The following is a 25,946-nucleotide window of genomic DNA, read 5'->3' as shown; positions in this document are numbered from 1 at the left end:
CTGCGCTCCCAGGGGTTGCACCGAATCCTGGTCATTAGCCTCTGGAGGGTGGGCAGTCCAGGAGTGAAGCAGGGAGCCCAGAAGACCAGTGATCACTTCTTGAAGCCCAGGGCTGTCCTGACCCTGGGGGACCACCTGGCATTTCCATATTACCCAAATGCAGACCTGTGCCAGTCTTTCTCTTGCCCAGCACCCCACAATTCTCCACCAGCCTTGCCTGTGGGGTCCCAGATGGGCTGAGTTTACATGTCCCTACTATTTTCCCTCCAAGCTGTTTCTCTCTGCTATTAGGTGTATAACATTTTTTTGTCAGCTCTTTTTATTCCTAGCAATTCTGGGAGGTGGAGACAATATTTTATGGGTGGGAAAAGAGACTTAAAGATGTTCAAGTGATCATTCCAGGACCCTTTTCTGGTGTGTCTAAGAGCCCATAGGGTCGGTGCTGAATGAAGACAGGGACCAGCTGGCGTTAGACTGAAATTTTGTTGACTTCATATTGTCCAGGAGTCCATGAGAGCAAAAAGTGTGATTAAAAAAAATTTTTTTAAGGTCAGCCAAAGAAGAAAATTTCAACTAACATTTTCTAGGTCTTAAAAGTTCAGCTATTACCAAACTTCTTGGTCTTAGGACCCCTTTATACTATTAAAATTAAGGATGTCCAAGAGCTTTTATTTATGTGGATGATATCTGTCAATATTTACCATAACATAAACTAATGCTGAGCAATTTAAGATATGATATTAATTCCTTTAAAAATAACAAAAATTCCTTATATGTTATAGCAATATAACAATCCCCTTATATGTTATAACAATATAAAGACCTTATGTGAAATAACAACGTAACCTCCCCCCCAAATTAACAATTCTGTGGCATGATGGAGGTGTTAGCCAAGGCTGCAGTGGTAATCCTATTGCCATAGATAAATGTATCAGATCAACACTTTGTATGCCTTAGACTTACACAATGTTATAGGTCAATTCTATCTCAAATATAATAGAAGCAAGTGTTTGGCACACGGGGCGAGTACCACCCCTCAGATCAGAGTTCCGCGCCTGACCCGCGTGTCCGTCTCTGTCTCTCTCTCCCCGCACAGGCCCCACCATGAGGCCCCAGCCCCGCAGGCACCCCCGCGCCGCCCCGGCACCCGGCGCCCCGCGCTAGCACCACCCCCTCCCCCGCCAGGGTGTGGGGAGGCGCCAAGGCCATGGCCAGCCACGTGGACCTGCTGACCGAGCTGCAGCTGCTGGAGAAGGTGCCTACGCTGGAGCGCCTGCGCGCCGCCCAGAAGCGCCGGGCGCAGCAGCTGAAGAAGTGGGCGCAGTACGAGCAGGACCTGCAGCACCGGAAGCGCAAGCACGAGCGGAAGCGCAGCACGGGCGGCCGGCGGAAGAAGGTGTCCTTCGAGGCCAGCGTGGCCCTGCTGGAGGCCTCCCTGAGGAACGACGCCGAGGAAGGTAGGCCCCTCCGGCCCCGGGTCAGCTCGGCCCGGTGCCTCCTGCCCCGGCGGGGGGTAGGGATGGGGTTGCGGGGGAGCTGGCCGGGTCGGGTCTGCGCCGGGTGCTCCGCCTGCTGCTGGGCTTTCCCGGGCCTCGGCTGCGGCCCTGGACTGTGTAGGGCCTTGGTTAATGGCACGGACCCGCGCGCAGACTGCCCTCGCTGCTGAAACAGGTTTTGTCCGTTCTTCCCGGCGTGATTCTGGCAAGGAGGCAAGTCACCTCGGTTCCCTGTACCTGAGTGTCCACCTCTGTAACACGGGGGTCAACACTGACAACCGCCTCAAGGGTTTGCTGTGAGCATTGGGTTAGCTAATCCCGCTAAGTTATTGGGTATGTGTGGTCCGTCATACTCTGTGAGTGGGTATTAGTATGTTTTATTTTATTATATGATTCCTATATTTTATTTCATTATATCTATAGAATGAATGTATGTCTGTATACGTATTTGTGTATATATACCATTTGTATATCACATTGTATCTATGTGTGTGTGTGTGTGTATATATATATATATATAACTGCTCATATGTGGAGTGCCCATGAAGTCTGGAAACAGAGGAATATACACAATGTTGTCTAGGGCATTTTCACTCTATTAAGCAAACTAATAAAAAAACATAAATGCAAATAACACACTCATAGCATCCGTTTCCAGATGTTATGGATACCCTGTACGGGTTACATTTTACTTAGTTATGTTATTATATGTCCCCTGATCCAGATATCAAGATACCCCAAAGGCAAGTATAATAAACACCCATTTTACAGATGGGAACACTGAGACCCAGAGAGGTTCAGAACATTGACTGAGGTGGCATAGCTGGGACCAGAAACCACGGGATCCAAGCTCTTGTCCCTGGCCTCATGGCCTTGTAGGTTTGTTTCCTGTTGTATGAATGATTGGAAGATCCATGATTCGACCAGCTCTCTTCTCTGAGGATGCTCTCAGGGGTCATTGCATGGCTGAAGTTTGTGTGTGTGTCCCCTGTGTTCCTCTCGGCAGCCTCCAGTCTCTCCTTCCGGCATAGGAGTCCTTTCTGGCTGTCCCTGGGGAAAGCCCAGCTCGCCGTGTTTCCAGGGTCCCTCTGGCCTCCTGCCTCCACACACCCTGCGGACATGCGGCGCTAAGACAGTCATGGACGGAGGGATGGAGCTTCCCGCCCTAGAGGGTGTTGGGTTTTATGCACGTCGGTCCTCAGGTTCTAGCACCTTCTGAGAAGTGCAGTTTCCCTTCTGCCCTGGTTACACAGTGCTCTGGGAACCGAGCAGGAGCATTCCCAGAACTACTCAGCCGGAAGGAGCGCAGCTGAGAGCCTGGGGTGAGCAGCCCCCGGGAGAGAGGCATGAAATGTCGGGCTCGGGGGACCGGCCCTGCGAGGCTCCTTCCCACGTGAGGTGCTGGGTGACGTGGCAGACCCATCCCGCTCAGTGGGCGGCACATCAATGATGTCTAATTTGTGTCGTGGGTGGCGGTTCATCAGCTCTTCTTTGCCACTCATCTTTTCCTCCCTCCTTCCCTGACAAAGCCGTGTTCCGCTCCCTGAAGGGACTCTGCAAGCTGGCTGACAGCTGCTCCAGAACTTCGGTGCCTCCCCAGTCCTGGCGTGGGCCCTGCACCCTGCCAGCCTCCCACATGGCCTGGGGGCGAGGAGCGCCGGGCGCAGGGCCAGGACCGCAGGCCCCCTTGGCCTTGCGTGTGACCTTGAGCGGCTGGTTTCACTGCTCTGGGTCCAGCTTCTTAGTCTGTAAAATGGACTTTTGAACCTTGTCCTCGGGGGAGGTGTGTGTGTGACAAGAATGAGACAAGACCCTAAATGTGACAGCTCGCTGAAAAGTGACCCTGAAGGCTGCACCAGGGTGGTGACCGTTTTGACATACTTTGTTTTTAAGAGCCCAAATATACACAAACACGTTTTTCTTGTAAAAATAAGCACAGAAGAATCCAGAGGAAAAAGTTCCCCCTCCCCCCTTCTTACTGTTAGTTTGATGTGTTTCCTTCTAGGCATTTTCTTTACTTGCCTGTGTATTTGTCCACTTGGAGAAACAGTCTAGTTGGAGTTTTTTGGTTTTGCTTTGTTTTTACATAAGCGATGACATGCTGGATACATTACTCTGCAAATTTCTTTTTCTTTTCTTTTCTTTTTTTTTTTTTTCACCCAACAAGATACCTTGGAGGTGTTTTCATGCCAGTACTGTGCAATTACAGAGCTGTATTATTCTTTTTAACTGCTGCATATTATTCCATAGTAGGGTTTCCCCAGAAGTTTTGAACTGGTTCCTTAGTGATGGGCATGGAGGTTTTCTCAGCAGTTTTGCTTTTGCTCAAGTGAACTTCTTGTGCACACAGGTAGATGTTGATCGAGGACAGATGTGGGCAAATGGAAGAGTTGGATGCAAATGTATGTGCATTAAATTTGAATGAGAAAAGTGCTGCCCCCTTGGGCCAGTCCCTGGCCTTGGGGCAGCCAAGTGAGGGTGGAGGGCTGGAGCACTGTGTGCCGGGGTGAGCCATAGGGCCGGGTGAGAGGTCCCCCTGCAATCCACAGGTGGCTGGGTTGGGGCTGGGGTGTGAAGCTTCCATCAGTACCAGTCAGCAGGCAGTCTGGCCAGGCTATGCTCAGCATCCTGGCAGTATGACAGAGCCCGCTGTTCCCAGCTGGCAGGGATGGTTTCTGTGGCTGGCGGAGCCGGTGCTGGGGAGGCTGCAGGGGCGTTCGATCGCAGCGGGATGGGAATGGGGGTGGCGGCTCCCCCACTCCCTTGAGCTCACAGCAGTGGCTGAGTCAACCTCCTCCACCTGCCAGGGCAATGTGAGTCGACCCAGAGAAAGGCAGTGCTAGAGAGGGATGCACTGGACTTCCTCCTCCGGCTCTACATTGTCTTCAGGCTAACGTCCGGGCACCGGGGACTCTTCTTGGTCTTGGACCTGCCTGAACCCCACCCTCTTGTGCCCCCTGCCTAGCATTACCCTGTATTCCAGCCATCTCCAACTCCAGCTTCCTCTCATATGCCCTGCGTTCTCTTACCTCCCTGCCTTTGCATATGCAGTTCCTTCTGTCTGGAACACTCTTTTGCCTGATTCCTATAACGCTAGGAGTTGGGTCTTGAGTGACTTTCTTGGGGAGCAGTCTGTGAGCCTTTTCTGCACCCCACCCCATTACTAGTTAGAACAGAAATGCAGTACACAGCTAACGTTTACCGAGAGGCAGTGCAGTGTTGTGGGGAGGAACGTGGACTCTAGGGCTAGTTCTCCAGGATTCAAGTCTCGTCTCTGTCACGCACTAGCTGTGCAATGTCGGCAAAGTTACTAAACTTCTCGGGGCCTCAGTTTCCCCATCTGTGAAAATGAGGATGATAGAATACAGCTGCCTCAGAAAGTTGTTGTGGGGTTAAAATGAGTTTACAGATGTTGAAGTGTATGCTAAGGGGTAGATTTTATAGTAGATGCTATAAATTGTAGCTATTCTGCGTTATCTATGGTCGACACTTACATAATCTGTACTAGTGTATACACTGATTATCATTGTTACCATTATTTATTGAGTGCTTACTTTGTATCAAAAGTTATCTCAGTTAATCCTCATGATGACCTTCTGAGGGGCAGTCAAATCTCATTTTTTAAAAAGAGCTATATTGAAATAGGTTTAATTGACCTGTCACAAAATTTGCTGATTTTAAGTGTGCAATTCAGCAATTTTCAGTAAGCTTACGGAGCGCACACCCATCACCGCAACCCAATTTTTGAACGTTGCATCACCCCCAAGAGAAACCTTGTGCCCATTTGTAGTCACTCCTGGTTCCCACCCCTGCCCTCAACCCTAGGCAACCACTAATCTCTTTTCTGCCTCTATACCCTTGCTTTTTCTGGAATGTTCCACTTATACAGACTCATCCAATATGTGAGCTTTTGCGATCAGTTTCTTTCACTTAGAATAATGTTTCCAAGGTGCGTTCAGGTTGTGGCATGTGTCAGGGTTTCATTTCTTTTATTGCGCTATAGTATTCCATTGTATGGATATGCCACATCTCGTTTATCCATTCCCATTTGGATTGCTTCCATTTGGGGTAATGATGAATAATGCTGCTAAGAACATTTTTGTGTAAGTCTTTGTGTGGATGTATGTTTTCATTTCTCTGCGGTGGTTACCTAGGACTGGAATTGCTGGGTCATACGGCAAATTTGGGTTTAACATTTAGGAAGCTGCAAACCTGTTTTCTAAAATGGCAGCCCCATTTTGCATTCTCAAACCTCATTGGACAGATGAGGACATCGAAGCTCCAAGAAAAATGTCACCTGCCAAAGATCTCACAGGTTTTTGGCATCAGACCAGGGCCTCAAACCCACATCCGATGTCTCTGAAGCCTGTGCTTTTAACTGCCAGGCAGACCTGGCACCTCGTGCTCTGGATTTTCCCTAGGGAATGAGAGAACCACTCACTTGTGGTTCTGACCTGTGTCTCTTGGGGCCCGACGGCCCTGCTGCTCCTGCCAGCCTCTTGGGCCCTTGGCACTGGTGGTGGTGGGGGTGGGGGTGTCCCTGGATAAGGTCTTCATCCCAAACTATAACCTCTTTCCATGGCCACATGAGCCAGCCTCCGTTGAAACCACCCAACATTTGTTACGTTGTCAGGGTTTCTGTTCTTCTCTCCCAATGTTGCAGGATTTTCTTTATGGAAACTCTGTTCACATTCCCAGAAAGAGTTTGAGTGTTTCTTCTATAGCCTAATTTTAACTCTTCAACTGTTATTCTCACGGTAAAGGTTTTCAAACTTTTTTTTTTTTTTTTTTTTTTTTTTTTTTAGCAGTGGAAACTTTTCTTTATGTGAAATTATGCAGAAACTCAATATGTAAAAAGGGTGAAAGAGCTATTCTGGCTGAGGCTCTGCGGGTGGCGGTGGTGGCCACTGGGCCCTCACCCGCCAGGCACCCAGCGGACCTCTCCCTCGCTCACAGGTGCTCTGGCGCACACCTGGGCTGTGTGTGCCGTGCTTAAACTGTCAGCTCCTCCAAAGGAAACAAGAGGTCTGTGGCTGGTGGAGCCGGTGCTGGGGACTTTCACTTCTGGTGATTTGGAAAAGGGAAGTTTCTTTTCTCTTAATTATAAAAATTACTCATTCTTGTTATAGAAAATTTTTAAAGTACAGGAAGAAAAAAACATTAAGAAAATAAAATCACAGCTATGCCCACTACTGATAACGTTTTGGTATTGTTCTGTTACTCAGGGTCCTCATAGGCAAGAAATGGTGCCCTCACAAGGGGTAGTTTCAGAAAAGTTTAAGAAAGGGGTCGTGTCCAAAGAGCTTAGGGCATCAGTCCTCATTGGTCTCTGGGCCCCTTTAGATGGTTAGAAACTGAGCAGTCTTTTTTTTTTTTTTAAAGATTTTATTTATTTGACAGACAGAGATCACAAGTAGGCAGAGAGAGAGAGAGAGGAGGAAGCAGGCTCTCTGCTGAGCAGAGAGCCCGATGTGGGACTTGATCCCAGGACCCTGAGATCATGACCTGAGCCGAAGGCAGAGGCTTTAACCCACTGAGCCACCCAGGCGCCCCGAAACTGAGCACTCTTAAGAGCTTTTGTTTCACTGGGCTCGGTATTGATATTTATCACATTGGAAATTAAGGCTGAGGAATTCAAATAAATATGTACTCATTAAAACATAAAAATAAAGCCGTTATCTGTTGTACTAGTTATCTACTCCTGCATAGCAGAGTTGCTCAACATTGAGCCCCTCAAAACAATAAACATTTCCTGTTTTACACAGCTTCTGTAGATCAGAAGGGGCAATGTGGCCTGGGTGGCTCTAGCTCAGGATCTCTCATAAGGTTGCAAAAATCACCTCACGCTTTAACGGGGCTGGAGACTCTGCCTCCAAGATGGCACACTCACGTGGCTCTTGGCGGGAGGCCTCAGGTTCTTGCCGCATGAGCCTCTTCATAGGGCCTGATGAGTGTCTTCTGAACATGGCGGCTAGCTTTCTTCAGAGCGAGTGATCCAAGAGTTCGAGTGAGGAGGGAATCACACTGCTTTTTATGACCTATGCTTTTAAGTCACATATCATCACTTCTGCCATATTCTATTCATTAGAAATGATTCACAGAGTCTAGCTCCCACTCAAGGGGAGAGGAATTAGACTCACCTCTTGAAGCAAGGAGAATTTGTGGGCATGTTCTAGAACTACTATACCTACGAACATAAATATTTTTCTGAAAAATACTAATATTTTTCAAGACAAAAATATAGGGTAGCCTTGTTTGATACTTTTGCAAATCTTTGTTAAGGTCTGTCTTTAAAAGAGATGGCTGGATTCTCTCATCTGCTTCTGCATTCAATATGTTGTGATATGTTATTTTGGTTAAAATAAATGAAGAAAAATCTCACACAGATATGCCATTGGAAAAGAGAGGAATCTTTTAATTGCCTTTTCAGATCATTGTGGATATTCCTTGATATTGCAACCAAATTCAATAGGTGGTCGCTTCTTAAAGGTTAATCTCAATGTGGAACCTGAAACGGTATCAATTTTTAGCTTTTCTTACTTTGTTACATTAAAATCCATTGGTGGTCTTGCATTTTAAAAGTTTCTTTTACCCACACCTACTTTCTTTCTTTTTTTTAAAGTAATGTATTATCTGTTAGAAAATATTAGCTCACTTTTTATTTTTTTGGATATTACACCTAAAGCACAGGTAACAAAAGGAAAAAATTAACAGGTGGGACTATATCAAACCCAAAAGCTTCTGCACAGCAAAAAAAAAAAAAAATCAGTAAAAGGAGAAGCAAACTACAGAATAGGAGAAAGTGTTCACAAACTATATATCAGATAAGGGGTTAATATCTAAAAAATATAAGGAACTGATACAACTCAATAGCAAAAAAACAAATAATCCAATTAAAAATGGGCAAGGCGTCTGAATAGACATTTTCCCAAAGAAGACATACAGATGGCCAACAGGTCTATTAAAAGATGCTCCACATCACTAATCATTAGGGAAATGCAGATCAAAGCCACAATGAGGTAACACTTCAGTTAAGAGCTGGGAGAGCCGTCAGGCTTCTCTCCTGTAGTAATAGCAAGGTAGGCGGAGCAAAGAACACAGACCAAGAGAAAACCCCGGGACGCCTCGGTAGCTCCGTGCTGAGCCAAGAAGAAGAGGACAAAGGAGACCAGTAATCATCTGCCAGGGTAGAAGAAAGACAGCTAGGGTGGTGTGGCATCTCAGAAGCCCAGGGAGGGAGCCATTTTTAGAAGAAAGGTCTGTCTGCTGAGCCAGATGTGGCTTTGAGGTGGACGGTTTTATGTTGTCTTAATATCGTCTTTGCAAAAGAGAGGGTTAATGCCAACTTCCTAGTCCCCTGTCTGAATGTTCCATGATTGATGTAAACACTCCCCTATGATTGGATTTTCAGGTTGTTTCCAGTTTTTGCTACTGTAAGTTATGCCATGGTGATTATCAGTGGACTAAACTGTTTGGTCACAAGGTTTGATTGTTTACTTTGGGTAGACTTCTCGAGGCTCAGAGATTTGAGATATAAACATAAGCAAGGCTTTGGTAGAAATTGCTGATTGGTCAGTTTGCACATAAGCCTTGCCCCCCCAGCCTGTTTGCCAGGCCTGCCTCACCTCTGCCTTGCTTATCGACCCTGCTTGATGACACAGAAAAGCGCAAAGTTGCTGACAGATTCAAGATATGGAAGATAGTCCTGTGGTCTTAATTTACATATAATGGAGAAGTTTAAGTTTGAAAGCCTATTCATAATCTTACTGGGGATTCGTTTCTTTATTTCTCGGAGTTATCTATTTTTGGGTTCCATTTTTTTCTACTAGTTTCTTTTCTTTATTGATTTCAACGATTGGGTAGTGTTTGTGTCAGACAGAGGAGAGACAGAGTGCATGAAAACTGAGGGGAGGATGTGAGTTGTTGTCATGTACAGTGCACATGCTTTCTGCCAACTGTGTGTGTGCACATGTGTGTATGTGTGTGTTTTTTTGCCAGATCATTTTTATGTAGTTTAATCTGATGATATTTGCTTCTTTCTCCCCTTCGTGATTTTGTTCTTTGCTCTTATCACTCTAAAACAGGGCTTTTAACCCTCTGAAACTTTGGTTTGGAGGCCAAATCTTGCCCCACCACCTGTTTTGTAAATAAAGTTTTATTTGGAGTACAGCCTCACCTAATCATTTACATATTGTCTGTGGCTGCCTTCACACTACAGCGACATAGTTAGGTAGTTGCAACAGAAACCATACGACCTATAAAGATGAAAATATTTAGTCTCGCCTTTTACAGAAGAAGTTTGCTGACTCTTGCTCTACAGCATTTCCTCACCCAGTGATGTATTTTTTTAAAAGATTTTATTTATTATTTGATAGAATGAGATCACAAGTAGGCGGAGAGGCAGGCAGAGAGAGAGGGGGAAGCAGGCTCCCTACTGAGTAGAGAGCCTGATGCGGGACTCGATCCCAGGACCCAGAGACCATGACTCAAGCCCAAGGCAGAGGCTTAACCCACTGAGCCATCCAGACGCCCCCCCAGTGACATATGTTAACCTACATGCTTTTTCTAGATTTTTGTGGCCTTATATAAATAAAGTAAACATGTAATTCTTCTGGAATTCATTTTAGTGTAAAGTAGTCAATGAAAATCTATCTCCATTTTGTTTCGGAAGCATTTTCAATTGTCCAGCTTCCTTCCCTTCCCTGTGAATTTGCAAGGCCACGCTCTTCCTCCCGAGCCTCATCTGTGACAAAGGGTAACTTTCTGAGCTGTTTATTTTGTTCTAACAATCTGTTTCTGTGCCAGTTACACACTGTTTTGATCCCAGCTTTCTAATGTGGCTTAATGTATTATAGAACGAGTCCTTCTTCAAATTGCTCTTCTTTCGCAAAATGTTCTTGGTTATTTTCAGCTGTTCACGTAACATTTAAGAACTTTTGGTGAGGTTTTCCCTCCAGAGCTCAAAAACAGAGTCTTCCAAAATTGATTAATGTTATAAATGGGTATAGAGTTTTGGTGTTATAAGATGAAAGGAATTCTGGAGATACATGGCAATGATGGTCACACAGCACACAGCATTATGGATATAATAATAGTCATAACATTATTAGAATATCATATAGATATTTATATGATATATAATAATAATAATTTGATACCACTGAACTGTGTTCTTAAAAATGATTAAGGTGGTAAATTTTATGCATATTTACCATAAAAAAATGAAAAAACAAAAACCACCTTCCAAAATTTAGCCAGGGACCGAGGGAACAGAGAAAGGGAAGTTATTGTCTAATGGGTATGGAGCTTCCATTTGGGAAGATGAAAAGAGTTGGAGATGGATGCCGGTGAGGGCCACATAACAATGGGAATGTAATTAATGCCACTCAACTGTACAGTAAAAAGTGGTTAATATGATAACTTGTATCTTCTGTATATTTTACCACAATTTAAAAAATTAATTGGGGCTCAATGTATATCCTTGTCATGAGTTTTTCTAAGTAGGCAGATGGCACATGTCTCCACTGGGCAGCTATTCCTTTAAGTCTTTTGGGAAAGCTACAGGGTTTTTGTTGTTGTTGTTGTCCTTGTGGGTTGGTTTGTTTTTGTTTTTGTTTTTTACCATACAAGTCCTGTTTATTTCTTCAAAGGAAGGCTTTGAGTTCTTATATATTGATTTTGTAGGAAGACATTTTACTCTCATTTTTTCAGTAGTTTTTTTGGGGGCCTTTGTTTAGAAAATGACATTATTTGCAGATGATAAGGTCGTCTATTCATTCTGGTGTTTCAGTGAGGCTGTCAAGCCTATAACCTATCTTCCCACTTTTTCTCTCTAGGCCAACAACTCCTGTTCCTTTTGCTGACTTTTATAGGACGTGACTTTGAGATTCTTGAACATACTCTCCTTTGTCTATAACTTTCCCAAAGCCTGATCTGGCTCCCCCTAGGGTGAATGGAACTGTCAGTTTCCTCATTCTGGTTGAGTTTATCTGTTAGTATGGCCCAAATTTTCCACTGGCTTTTTGGGCTGCCACTATTGACTCGTCTGGAGTTTATAAGAAACTGAAACCCCCAAGTGGGTGTCCCATTAGTGAACTTACATCTTCCCCAACCTGTTCTTACGCAAGTGATTTAAAAAAAAAACTATCTGTTGAACTATGTTCTTCAAACGGAAAAGGGCAAAATGGGTGCCACTTTCACATGTCGTGGGTGCCTGTGTGACCCAGTACTCACCCTCTGTAACCAGTATATTACCAGCATCCCAGAAGCCATCCTGGACACACAGGTGATTTTCAGCCCTGAAGTCGAGACCCTAAATTGATCTTGTTGAATTTGAGTCTATTATCTACCTGCTCAAATAATTTGGACTTTGAATGATATATTAAGATTCCTGTTGTTAGCAGTAATAGGAACCCAACTTAAACTAACTGAAGCCCATGTGGATTCAGGGGGCTACCAGAGTATCTCTGATCACTGTTAGCAGCTCAAAATGTATATTCTATACTTTCAGTAACTGCATTAAGAAAAATTTCTCTTTCTAACAGTCTTCCAGGTTGAGCGCATCCCAGAATTGAATCTCATTGTCTAAGATGCCTACCTCCTAGCCAATCACAGGGGCTGGGGCAGGGATGCAATGCTATGATTGGTCTGATCCGAGGCATATGCCCACCCCTGAAGTCAGCTCCTCCCAGAACACATGAGCTGACACTTGGAGATATGTTGTACCTGCCCCAAGAGAAATTGGGGTGCGGTTACCAGAAGGATGGGAAATGGATGATGGGCAGGCCATAATGAAATATGTGCATCTCAGATAAAATATTCATCAGCAGCTTCTATTCCACGGCATTCACAAATGCAATTGGCATTTGCCTTCTAAACCAGAGTTGTTCAGTTGAACTTTTTCTGATGATGGAAATGCACTGTCCATTATGGTAGCTGCTAGTCATATGTGGTTCTTGAGCATTTAAAATGTGACTAGGAGGGGCGCCTGGATGGCTCAGTGGGTTAAAGCCTCTGCCTTTGGTTCAGGTCATGATCCCAGGGTCCTGGGATCGAGGCCCGCATGGGCTCAGCAGGGAGCCTGCTTCCTCCTCTCTCCGCCTGCCTCTCTGCCTACTTGTGATCTCTGTCTGTCAAATAAATCAATAAAATATAAAAAAAAAAGTCTGTAAAATGTGACTAGGAGACTAAGGAGCTCAAGTTTTGCTTTTATTTAATATAAAATCATTTAAGCAGTCACCTGTGGTTAGGCTAGAGGCAGTGTATCAGACAACACGATCCTGGACACTATCCAGATCCCTAATAAAATTGTTGAACAGGCATTGGCCAAAAAGACAGAGCCTAGGGGACAACCCCAGGGACCTCCTCTGTGTTAATGTATCCAGTCAGTCATTACTCATTAGGGATAGTTGTTCAACTGAAAGTAATTTAGCTATACTGTTTTTATAGTTGTTATGTGGAGACAACAGCAAGAATTTCCTATAAAAAAAGAACCTTCCTGTCCTACATAAACTTGGAAGAAGTTTTCTATCTGAGGATTAAATAACAAAGCATGTAAGGGATCAGAGTAGAATTTCATGCACAGACATGGAACACAGTCTGGACATCTTCAGACCAGCACCAGTAGCTCAGTAGTGAGCAGGAGACTGGCTCAGACCATAAGGAAGCTCAGAGTCTAGAAAGGCAGTTTGAAGAGAACACAGTATTAATATGCTGACGAGTGGATAATATTATAAAGAGAACCTTGTCAAGAACAGTTGCCTCAAAAAAGGAGGCTAAGAGATCATTGATGAGGGAGGCCATCTAAATAATGTCCAGGGGAGACATGTGACCATGTGACCAACAACTTTGAAGTTGACCATCCCTTTCCAAAGAGCATTGTGATTATGGAAAAAGAGACTTCAACCCATCTTGACATAATGCCGCTCATGTGATGACTACTTGATGTTTACGTACCTCCTTGCAATCTTCTGACTATAACTTGGCTTCCCAGCCAGGTCTGCCTACAAGCACAGAACGAGTCGGCCATGCTTAAGTGAGTGTCTGGTGTGCAAGACAATTCCTTTTCTGAGGTGAGACTGTGTTGTGGTTTTATTCAGCAGCCTCCTAGGCTCAGATTGTATGGAACTACTCTGGGACGAAGAAACCACTTGTGGTAGATAAACCATGGTCAATCATGGTAAACCATGGTCAGTCACCAATGAGATGCCATCCTGGGAGACTCAGCCAACTGGAACTCTCCTGGAACCTCTTCAAACCCAAACACCATGACACGCAGCCAGCATTTCCCTTCCCTGTGTGAGGAGATATGTGAGAAGCTTGTCAAATGCTCACTGGAGTCCTGACAGTCCCTAGCTTTAACATTTCTCAGTCTAGTGACCCTGTTGAGGAGATAGTTGAGATATTTTGGGGCATGACTTATTCTTGCTTGGCTTCTAGGAACCACTGTGTCCTTTATAATGGAGCGAGAAGATGGTCAGTATTTCTGTCAGAGGGACTCAGAGGCTCTTTCAATGAACGTACCATAAGCTCTTCTAAAACAATCACCGAGGCCAAAGTCATTAACTAACCCTGTGGAGGAAGCCTGGGGTTTAGCAAATAGAAGAATATTCCAGAATCTGCTCAAAGTATTAAATTGTCTAGTACATCCATCCATCCCGTGTTTGTCCCAGCAAACAGAGCTGACCCCACCACCCCATCCTCTGTCTGCCACTTGGTGGAGGCAGTTCTGTCCAGAACAGAGGTGAAAACTGAGAGAAGAGATATGAAATCTGCTACGTCAGGGAGAGGGAAGTGGTATCTTCATCCTTTACACATGAAAAACTAAACGAAGCCCAAATCTTGGTGGAGGAGTCAGAGTTCCCAGACCTTCAGAAGAAACCTGAGGTCACAGGCTTTTGGCATAAGGATCCCCAGTTCTCTGGGTGCCACAAAGGTAGTAGTGGCAATTCTCCAGGTGAGTCATCCTTAAGAACTAGGCTGGATTTGCTATCCGTTGTTGCGAAAGAGACCACCCTGAAACCCTTAGTGGCTCAAATCACTTACTTCTCAATGTTCCTTTGGATTGGTTGGGCACTTCTGCCAGTCCTACCAGGGCTCAGTATGAGGTTGTGGTTATTTGCTGGGTCAGCCAGTGTCTGGGCTCGGCTGGGATGGCTGGGATTCTCTCTTCAAGTGGTCTTTTGTGCCGGGCTTCCTGCATCATGGCAGACTCGGGGTTCTAAGAAGGCAAGCTCCAGTGCCCAAGCATGTTATCTGGCTCTTTGCCTGCATCATGTTTGCTGATGTCTCATTGGCCAAAGTCAGTCACATGGTCAGCCTCAGCGTCAATGCAAGAGAAGCCCATACACGCCTCTCTGTACCCATGTGCATGGGTACTGAAAGGCCTGATGCAATGGGTCTCTTACTGTTGCTGTCTACCACACACTTTAGAATTGCTTTGCTCTAGACCAGAATTCTGGCAACCCAGTGTGATAACCCTAGGCATATTGTTTTGGTCAAATGCTGTGATTGACTGTTGATATACCTGCAATGTCTGGGATTGTACCAGGTGGGCTAAACCCTGTGGGACCCCAGACCCTGGGTTGAGCATGCCAAGTATTGACTTGCATTGACTCCAAAACCATGTGGCAGTCAGAATTCAGCACGGGGGGATGGTTCTTATGCTTATTTAATTTTATTGCTTATTAACTGCATAGCCATGACAGTGATTTATGTGATTTCATAATATTATGTTGAACCCTCAGTAATTGGGGTTAAAGTCTGGATCAATGTTGAAACAGAAGCAGGAACAGAAAAATAATCATCAGCCAGATGGAACGAATTATTAGTTCACAAATGCAGTGTGTTCAATAGATAAAATCTTCCAAAACATGGATGGCATAGGGAAAACAGAATCAAAGGGGGACATTGGTAGAATGGTTGGGAAGCTTTGCAGAGAGGTGATAGACCTTGAGAGTTAGCATGGAGTCAGGCAAAACTAAGTTTTAATCTCCATTTTGTGCCCTTGGGTGAATGACTTAATTTCTTTGTGCTTAGATTCCTCATCTGTAAAGTGGAAAGAATAGTGACTGTGTGGGTGGGAGCAGTGAAAATTCATAGAGATAAAATCTGGCCAGCAGATATAGCCCAAGTGGCTATTACTATCCTCTGCCACTAACCTTGGTTATAATGGGCCAGCAGCAAGGTTAAGATCTCTTCTGTTTTCTTTCTAATCCTTCTTCCACTCACCCTCACTACCATAACTACCCCATTTCCTCTATCTCCATTTACTCAGTGCCAGCCTTTCTATTAGTCATTCATATAAGAAGATCCTGATTGTAGTCATTTACACTTTAGTGTGAAAATGAAAACATTTTACAGCAATTTCCATTGCAAGTCAGTGGGAAATGAATGGTTGGCACCCCACATGATGTAACATTTACAGCCTGCTTACATAAGGGAGCCTTTACAGAACCCCTAAAGTGAAAGGGCCTGCCCCCTGATGAACTTCTTTTAGACTATTTACTGAGACTATAGAACTCAAGGTGCCTGGGATCTCCTGGTTTCTGTGTGTCATCTCTCAAGGTAGCCACAAATAAATGTTTTGTTTGGCTTGAGCCATTTGAATGTTCAAAACCCATCTATAACTATAAAAGCTCTTTGGAAAGACCCTAATTAGCTTCTATAAGTGGTTTTCTCTAGCTTTTTGGAGTTAATATGATCTATTCCCTTGTCATTAAAAAGTAATGCCCTAGATTATTTCACAAAACTTCTCCTATGTTCCTTGGCACCTAACATTTTGTCAAAGAGACATGGTGGCCAACCTTCCTCTGAATGGGCAAGGTTTCTACACAGTCATTCCTTCCGGCTCATGACTTTCTTCTTCATTTGCTGCCCACGGATGCTGAAAATAACTTGTTTTCTGGCAAGCCTGGGATGAGATTCCTTATGATTTAATCAGATCCATAATGAAGCTCTCCTGGCTTTTAGGAGAGAACATCCCAAAGTGCAGGGATGGTATGGACAGGGCCCTGAAGAGGGGGAGGAGCCTCTAGTCTTAGCATCACATTTGCAACCAGGAGAGCCACTCCAGAGCCATGATACCCAACGCATTAGGGTCCTCCTGTGCGGCTGGAACTCCTGGCTCTGCCTGCCAGTGTTCCATGCCCTGTACTGTGTGGGCTTTGCCTTTCCGCTCCAGTAGCCCAGACCAAAGGCCTCAAAGATAATAAGCAGGAAACATTCCATTTCTAAACATCAGCTGCTTGGTCCAGGAAGACGTAATTTCCTGCAGAGATATGTCTATATAGACCAGGACAGATTTGTCCTGACTAAAGCCAAGATCCCCTTGATTGTTCCAAACTGGTGTGAACTCTAGATAACACAAAGATGCTAGAGAAGCTGGGGAGTGGCAGAGTAGCTGGGCGATGAGTGATCATCTGAGTGGGTGGCACAGAGTCGGATAGTGAAGAAACAGCTAAGGTAATGGGAAAGTAGCTGGAGAGAGGGATTAGCTGGGCAGTGAGAGACTAGCTAGAGAGAGGGAGTAGCTGGGCAATGAAGGACTAGTTGGAGAATAGAAAAGTAACTGGATAATGAAGGTAAGGTACAAGGTGGGACTTACTGCAGTGGGGAAGTAGAAGAGTCCCAGACCTGGAGTAGGGGTCATGCTACCCTGCTCCAAGCGCCTCCATTTTGCCTCTTTCTTAGGTCTTCTGGTGAAAAAGAAACTCTAAGTGTGTATCTGTGATCTTGAATCTAGGCGGCTGCAGACTAGTGGGGGAAGCTTTCCAGGATTAAGGCAGGTATTGTGGCAGTGGTGCATGAGTGCAATGTGGCTGGGCAAGTTTCTTCCCTCTAGGGAGGAGCTCTTCCTTCTCTTAGCCCCTCAAAGGATGGGTGAGGTTGCCTGCTAGATGTCCCAGCAGACCCCACATCTGACCCCCCCACCGACCCTTCATCACCTTTATCGTTCTGTCTACCGGTTTTCACTAGACACTACGTGCCAGGCACGGTGCAGGTCTTTCCATGCATTGTCTCGTTTCACCCTTTTGACAACTCCATAAAGTAAGTATTATTGAGAGCCCCACTTTACAGGTGGATAAACAGAGGGTTAGAAAGCTCTAGTCCTTTGTCCAGGTGAAAAGCAGAGTGAGCACTGTCTGTACTCTAAGCCTTATGCCAGTCACGGATTATATCCATATGGAGCATTTTTCCCTCTTCCAAAGCCCGAACACTTAGCAAGGTCTGATCCAGAAGTGAAGGCTCAGATAGAGTATCCTGTGTGAGTGAGGAGCCCGAGAAACAAGCAAAGTGCCCGTGGCCCCCACCTGTGGGTGGGTGCAGCCGCCTGTTAGCTGTGCTCCAAACCCATTCCCAACGAGCCCTGTTAGATAAAGTCACAATTTAGAACCAGTCTTCCCTAGGGTGTACCCACCACAGGCAATCAGACCTCATTTGCACTTAGACATTTATAGTCCGTGGTGAATTTCCATCATCTGCATAGGCTGAGCCATAGGAATAAACAGTTCCTGGGCTTGGGTAGTTCATCCTTCTCTCTTCTGTCTTTTCCAGCTTGTTTTGGGACAGATGCCATATCAAGGGTCATGCCCCACTTAACGTTTTCAAAAACATTTTCTGACACTAGGTGCTTGCAAAACATTATATAGCAATAACTTCAGGCTCCAGAAGCTTGTTTTAATTCAAAAAAGATTTACATTTGGGTCCTGAAGAGCCTGACGGTTCTTATTTCGTGAAAGCAGTGCAGTCTCGTTGTCATAGGTGACGTGGTGCCTTATTGAATAAGCTGCTGATTTCAAGATAAGCCATTCACTGGAGAGGCTCTTGGTTGGTAAGTTGTTTTTCACTAAAAGAAGCTTAAGGTTAAGCTCTAATTAAGGGAGGGGGCTGGATTTTATACAGATAGATTGGTAAGTAGGTTTGAGGACATGTCAAATACACCATCTTTGTCTCTGCAGCTGAAAATATATTCATAAAGCCCACACAACTCTGTAGATTTCTTAAAACTCCATTTTTGGCAAGTATATTCTGGTCTTGGTGTGCTCTGGCTAATAAACAGCTTCTGACTCATGGCACTCAGTAGCTGATTATTGCCTTGACCGAGGTGTCTCCCAGGGCAGAGCCAATGGGAGCCAGAATCCCCCACGTCTTTCCTGGGTGGCCATGGCTTGGAGACCTCAGCCAGGTACTAGGGCTCTGCCTTGGGCTTGGGCTATTTTAGCAAAACACCACAGACCAGGTGGCTTAAACAGTAAAAATGTATTTCCCACATTTCTGGAGGCTGAAAGTTCAAGATCAAGGAGCCAGCATAGTCAGTTTCTGGTGAGAATCACCCTCCTGGTTTATGGATGGCCACCTTCTCACTGTGTCCTTCCATGGCAGAGAGAGAGAGAATGACCAAACCCTCTGGTGTCTCTTCTCATAAGGCCACTAACCCCACTACAAAGGCCCCACCCTCATGATCTCATCTAAATCTAGTGACCTCCTAAACGCACCATCTCTAAACACATTCATACTGGGGCTTCAGGTTTCAACATATACGTTTGCGGGGGACAGAGTTCAGTCCACGGCAGGCCCTTTGTGCTGTCAGGCCAGAGGGCCGGCCTCCTTGATGTTGTGGGGGGTGCCTTGCAGTCTGGAGAAGCTGGTAGGGAGTCTCCAAGGAGGACGCAAAGGCAGCTTAACACCAAGAGGGTTTTCCCAGCATCTGGCCACACTGAAGGGAAGTCTATTGTTGATGGGAAGAGCTCTGGGATCACCGGATCCTGGCAGACTTGGAATGGATCATTTTTGGAGGAGAATCCTGGTCTTTGAGAGCTTTCTGGCAGAGAGGAAAAGAAAGGGAGGCAGAGGGAAAGATCAAACTGATCTCGTGGGTAAATGAAATTGGGCCTGCTAGCTGCCACCCTCTTTACATCATCAGATTTGAGCAGGGGGCTGTGACTGGGGTTTGCAGAACCATGCAGAGGGCCCTGAGCTGTTGACCAAATCTCTGAAGTGACCCAGAAAGGTGTAAGGAAGTAGAGATGTGGAGGGGAGTTCTATTACCAGGGAGTGACCCTCATTCTCTATTGCCACGTAAAAAACCACCCCCAAATTTAGTGGTTTAAAACAACCACCATTTTATTAATAAAACAACAAAATTTTACTAATCATTAAAATAATAAAATTCCTCCCATGGGTCAGGAATTCAGATAGACAACAGCAGAGAAATTTCATCTGTGCTGGGGCCTTAGCTAGGATGATGTACACAGTAGGGGCTGGGGCACCTTGGAGCTGGCTAGGCAGCTCTCTCTCCACGTGGCCTGTCCAACATGGCGGCCCTGGCACAGTCAGACTTACGTGGTAGCGCAGGGCTCCCAGAGCACATGTGTCAAGATCCAGGAAGTCAAAGCTGCCCATATCTTGAGTCCTGGAAGAATTACAAAGCCCACTCAGTTTTGAGGAGAAGGGGTGAAGACCCCATGTCCTGATGGCAGGAGTTCGAGGGTCACAATTTGTGGCCATCTTTATAATAAAGCACTAACTGCTCTGACGTTCTGAAGTTTATCTCTTGCTCATATAACCATCCAACGTGGGTGTTTATGGGTTACCTAGGGCTGGAGGGGCAGGTAGAGAATAGGGCATGACTGCTATTGGGCACGGGGTTTCTTTTGGGGGTGCTGGAATGTTCTAAAATAGATTGTGGTGATGGTTGTATAACTCTGAGAGGTCCCCTCAGGTGACTCCTCCATGCGGTGACCCTGTACCCAGGCTCCTTCCGTCTGTGGTTCTGCGCCCTTCATCTACATCATCCAATAGAAATATAATGCAAGTCCCATATGACATTTTTAATGTGCTAGTAGCACATTCAAAAAGGCGAAAATGAACCAGTGAAATTACTTTTACTAAATTATTAATAAATTTAAAGGTATATTTTATTCAACTCAGTGTATGCAAAATATTATTTCAACATGCAATCAGTGTAAAAACTTCTTAATGAAATATCTTACATTCTGGGGTCTTTTAATAGAAGCCTTTGAACTCCAGTGTGTGTTGATACATTTGTATGTCAGTTCGAACTGGACACATGTCAAGTGTCCGTGGCCACGTATGGCTTGAAGCCGCCATACTGGGCAGTACAGCTCTAGATCCCTCAGGTCCTGTCCATTCAGGCCAGGAGTGGAGAGTGTGTGGGGATTGCAAGGGAGGGTTCCACAGGGTTCCACCTACGCCACTCCTGCCCACCTTCCACTGACCAGGACCCAGACTGTGGTCCTGCCTTTGCAAGGGAGATGGGGACAGATATTCTAGCTATGTGCCCAGGAGGATAAGGAGGCGGGGTTTGCTGAACAGATGGCGGCTTCTGCACTAGCAGCCAACAGTTTTTGAAGTCCCTACTGTGTGCTGGTGGTCCTGGTCAGCAGTCTTTGCTTAGGTTTGGAGTAAGTGTGAGGAAACTTTGCTTTATATACTGTTGCCCTTGACTCATAGTCCATACTGCTTAAAGTGGCATCCGGCTTACTAGCACCTGCTATGTGCCAGACATTTAAAGTGCTCTATACATATTCACCCATTGAATCCTCCTGGCAACCTTATGAGAGGTTCTGTGATTACCCAGTTTCTGCAGTTGTGGAAACACAGGCACAGAGAAGTTAAGTAACTTGCCCAAAGTCACACAGTGAGTTAGTGGCAGACCTGGGAACTGAGCTCAGACATTCTGGCTTGTGCCCTAATCTCCACACTAAGCTGCCCCCTTTTGTAGTAATCAGAGGCCAGTGTGTATGGGGGACAGAGGGGGTCATGGGGCTTCTTCAGCCTGTAAGGACCTCCTTACCTCTCTCAAGAGGGACCTTCCAGGATCTGGGCAGGCTGGGGCCCCGGAGCAGGGCCAGGCAATTGTGCTTCCTCAGTGGGAAGACTGCACTGACAGCGTTGTGGAGAGAAAGAGGAGAGGACTGTAATATAGCAGCGCCTGGTCAGAGTACCCTGCCGTCCAGCTCAGTTCCCTGGGCCGGTCTCCCGGCCCTCTCCATCAGTCCTCGCTCTCATACTCGCCCTCCACCAACGGCCTCTTTACGTCTCGCCTCTTGTCCACAGAGAGCCAGTCCCACCCTCAGCTTGCAGACCCCCCAGCAAAATGGAGCCTTGGCCAGCCAGCAGCCGCTGCCCCAAGGGTCTCAGGTTACCCTTGACTGGGAGTTCCAGCTTCAGCCAGCTTCCTTAGATTTACGGAGCTCTCCTCGTCCTCCCAGGGCCTGACTCATCCCAGTCTCCTGTAGCTTCATCCAGGAGACTCATCCCACTGGTCAGGCCCCGGAGCCCGGGGGTATCCACAGGGCACAGGCCGCCAGCTCTGACGGCAGGATGGTGTGTTGAGCACTGATCCCAGGGAGCTCATAGGCCAGTGAGATTGAGTCACATCTGAAACCAAGGCTCGGTGACGCCCCAGCAGCCTGGCGGGCCACCGTGGGTACACTGTGAGATTTTCGCCTAGTCAAGAAGCAGGTTAGCAAGTGGTCGAGAGCAAGAGCTTGGCAGTCAGCCAGGCCTGGGGTCTAGATCTGACTTTTCTATGGCCTTGAGCAAGTCAGTCCATCTCTCTGAGCCTCAGTTTCCACCATCTGTACGTTGGAGACACTGACAGGATGCTGCAAGATTTAAATAAGGAAATGTATGTCACTTGCACGGGCAGACATCCTGGCACATAGTGAGCCCCTGAGAAACACGGTCCTTAGGACTGTTAGGATATCCCCAACATATATCTGGGCCATGCCTCATGGCTTCTGTTGAAGGCTATGTTTGAGCTCTCCGCCTCACCTTGGGCCTTCAAGCTGGTAATCTTTAACCCCCAAGATGTCCCTTTTGCCTTCCGTTTGGACTTTGTTTGGGCTGGTTCCTTCTGTTCTCATTGATGAACTCAGCAGGTTCTGCTAGGTCCTGCCCATGAGCTGGGCTTGCAGCCCTAGATGCCTTGACCCTGAACCAGCCGTGATACATGGCCATGCCCCCACCCCCACCCCAAGCATCCCCCTGGACCTCTGAGCCTGGCATTGTCGGGGAGCCGCCTCTTCAGAGAGGAGTGCAATGCCCATTGGGGTGGGCTGGGCCGTTGGAGGTGAAGACCTTGGTCAGTGACCCAAACACAGCACCAGGGTGGGGAGTGTGTGGGGTCTAGATTCACCAGCAGAGATGCAGGTAAGAAGTCGGTGCTTCCGGGGGACTCTGAGGGAGTAACAGTCTCTGACCCAGTTTGAGAGCGGCTGGCCCCTCTCAGAGCTGGAGCTGCAGAAATCGATTTGCAGACTGGCACATTCACTTAATTAGCGTGGGCCTCCTTCTGGCTGGGAAAGCACCAGTAAATGGGCTGGGTTGGCCTGAAATCCTGCCAGGGCCCTCAGCCCAGTCCCACAGGGCTCTCTGTCCCTTGGGCTCTGTCCCCTTAGCCAGGCTGGATCCAGAATGACCTGAGTTTCCAATTTGGAGTGTGAGACAAATTCTCCTCTTGTCCAAGCCCAGGAAAGCACCAGTCTCCAACATGGCAAATGTCAGATGGCCCCGGAGCCTGGGGTGTGCACGGACCAGGGGAGGAGAAGCAGAGGCTCCCCCAGCACACTCTGCCTCCCTGCCCCAGCTCTGACTTCTCCTAGGGCACCTCCCCTGCGCCCTGCACAGTGCTGTGTCCTTCTTGTGTGCCTGTAATGTGGGTTCGACTTCACCAAGGAGGAAACAGACTCAGAGAGGTTGTCACCTTGCCCAAAGCTCACACAGCCAGGAAGTCGCAGAGCGGGATTTAGACCAGTTCCATCTGTCCATATCCTGGCTTCTGTGCAACTTTGTTCTGCCTCTGCAGAGCCTGTCTCTAATTTGAGGGCAGCCTCCAGCACCTGTGTTTCAAAATCTTGTGAGTTTTGATCCCCGCTCCTGGTTTTGGAGGGAGAGTAATCACACAGGCTGTGAGCCCCTGAGAGCAGAGGAACCCCCAAACCCTAGGCGTGCGGTCCTCTGTTGGCTGAGCGCGTGTGTGACTGGAAGATGGGGGCTCCTGGGAGTTCTACCATTTACTAGCTTGGTGAGCTTCTGCAGGGAGCTTGATCTCTGAGCCCCTTTCCCTCATCTATGATGGGAGTGACAGCAGCACAAAGCTCACGGTTGTTGTGAGGACGATGTAGGAGGACGTACAGAGCGTTCGGCATCTGATGAGGGTCCCACGAATGTTGGCAGTTGTCTTACCCGCACCCCTGTTGTGGTTAGCTTCCCGGAACCTGGCCCAAAGGAATCTCTTTGCTCTCCCCTCACCTCCTGGACGTCTGGGGTGTGAGGCAGAGAAAGTCTTTTCCCATGGAGAGGGCAGCTGGGCATGCAGGGGCGGCCTGGGTTGGAGGGCAGGCCTCCCTGACCCAGACACAGTTTGCCCCCCCGCCCCCGGTTATATTAGGAATCCGGGTCTGCCTGTGGAGTTCAAGTGCCCCAAAGTCTGGAAACTACTGAGTTTTTCTAAAGTTTGAAGTGCAACTCACGTAGCATAAAATGAACCATTTCCAAGTGTACAAGTCAGAGGCATCGAGTACATTCACGGTGTTGTGCGGCCCCCACCACTACCTAGTTCCAGAACATTGTCATCATCCCAAAAGGAAACCTTGTTCCCATTAGCAGTCACTCTCCAGGTCCCCTCTCCTCAGCCCACAGGAAACACCTGTCTGCTTTCTTGATCTGTAGGTTTACTTATTCTGGACATTCCATGTAAACGGAATCATACAGTATGTGACTTTGATGTCTGACTTCATTCACCTGGTATCAGCCTTTCCAGGTTCGTCCATGTTGTCGCAAACCTCAGCACTTGTCTCTTTTTTATGGTTGGATAATAGTCCTTTCAGTGGCTGCGCTGCATTTCATCTGTCTGTTCATCAGCAGATGCAGAAACTGCTGTTTTGTTTTGTCTTTGTTTTTGTTTTGAAACTGCTGTTTTTAAAAGGTCTTGGAGAGGGAGGGCTGGGCCCAGGTGGATGCCCACACACGCACACACATGACAGCCCACTCTAGGGCCCATCCCCTGCAGTGATGGCCAAAGGGCACTGTGGTCATGGTTCCTCAGGCCTCAACAGTGCGTTAATGCTCGAACATTCTACCTGGTGTTGATGGGAGTGACAGAGGGGGTTGGTCCCGGGGGTGGTTAAAGATCCACCAGGCACCCAGCCCGGGAGTCACCAACGTGCATGGGTCAGACCCAGGGCTTTGGAGCGAGACCGTTTGGGCTCAAATCCCAGTTCTGCTACTTGTTGGGCGATCTTGGGCAAATCACTCAGTCTCTCTGTGCCTCAGTTTCTCTTTTGGCTGGATAGAAAGAATATCACCTACTTAAAAGGGTTGCACCAAGGACAAGATGCTGCCTTGCTTTAGCACAGTGTCCAGCATAGCGGAAGGTTCCAAAGCACGACGGCCATCAGCTGTCAGTACTCTTCAACTATGTCAGTTGGCATTCAGCCATAGAGTGCAGGCTTGTGGAGGTGCTGAGCCCCTGACTCGGCCTGGTCCCTGCCAGGCATCCTCCCCGCGTGGTTCCATCTATTTGAGTGGTAATCTTGTTACCATGCATCCCTGTGACCCCCACCAAGGCGAGGGCTGGGGCCGGTTTAGCTCAGCCCAGTACAGGTGCCTGGCAAGTCTATGTGGCGGCCGCATACCCACGCAGCTTCTGCCTTTTGTGTCTGGAGTCCAAGGCCCTGCCCCAGTGAGCCAAACTCATGCCTTTTTATTTTGAGATAATTTAGGTTCGCAGGCAGGTACAAAAATAACAGAGAGATCCCTTCTACCCTTGGCCCAGTTTACCCCAGTGGTAACATCTTAGAAAACTATAACATAGTCTCACAACCAGGAAATTGACATTGATACAACTCATCAAACCTACTGGGTTTTTTGTTTTTGTTTTTGTTTTTGTTTTGGCTAGTTTTCATGCACGGGAGTGTGTGTGTGTGTGTGTGTGTGTTTAGTGCTGCAGTTTTTAAAATCACAGATGGAGATTTGTGTGACCAACACCACAGTCAAGATACAGAATTTAAATATTTATGACATGCCGAAATGATAATATTTTGGATATAGTAGGTTAAATAAAGTATATTATAAAAATTTAAAATATAGTAAGATTAAAATACAGTATTAAGATTAAAACATTAGGATGAAAATATATTGTGACTAAAACCTATTTATTTTGTAGTATTGCTACCAGAAAATTAAAAAAAATACGTATGTGGCCCACAGTATAATTCTGAACATCACTATCCCTCCAGAAGTTTCCTTCATGCGCCTCTCCAGCCAGTCCTGTACCCACCCCTTGGCAAGTTCTGTTCTGATGGCTTTTTTTTTTTTTAGTCACTACAGGATAGTTGTTTGTTTGAGGCGAAATTCACATAACATAAAATTAACCATTTTCAAGTATTCAAGTCTGACATTTAGTACGTTCACAGTCTTGGG

General features: G+C 46.6%; 1 protein-coding gene across 2 annotated transcripts in view; it reads left to right on the top strand.

Annotated features, from left to right (window-relative positions):
- Nucleotides 1-1,207: 1,207 nt before the first annotated feature.
- The window catches only part of PPP1R16B (protein phosphatase 1 regulatory subunit 16B), a gene marked incomplete at both ends in the record, with an annotated part of 60,515 nt that continues 35,776 nt past the window's right edge, over nucleotides 1,208-25,946 (top strand). For both annotated transcript variants that reach the window (XM_080813858.1, XM_080813857.1), the window contains one exon: nucleotides 1,208-1,457. In XM_080813858.1, coding sequence (XP_080669984.1) covers nucleotides 1,208-1,457 — 250 coding nt within the window. The remainder of the gene's footprint in view (nucleotides 1,458-25,946) is intronic.

The sequence above is a fragment of the Martes martes genome (assembly GCF_963455335.1).
Source record: "Martes martes genome assembly, chromosome: 9".
NCBI classification, from domain to species: Eukaryota; Metazoa; Chordata; class Mammalia; order Carnivora; family Mustelidae; genus Martes; species Martes martes.
The sequence above is the reverse complement of the archived record's forward strand: the minus strand, read 5'-3'. Positions and strand labels throughout refer to the sequence as shown.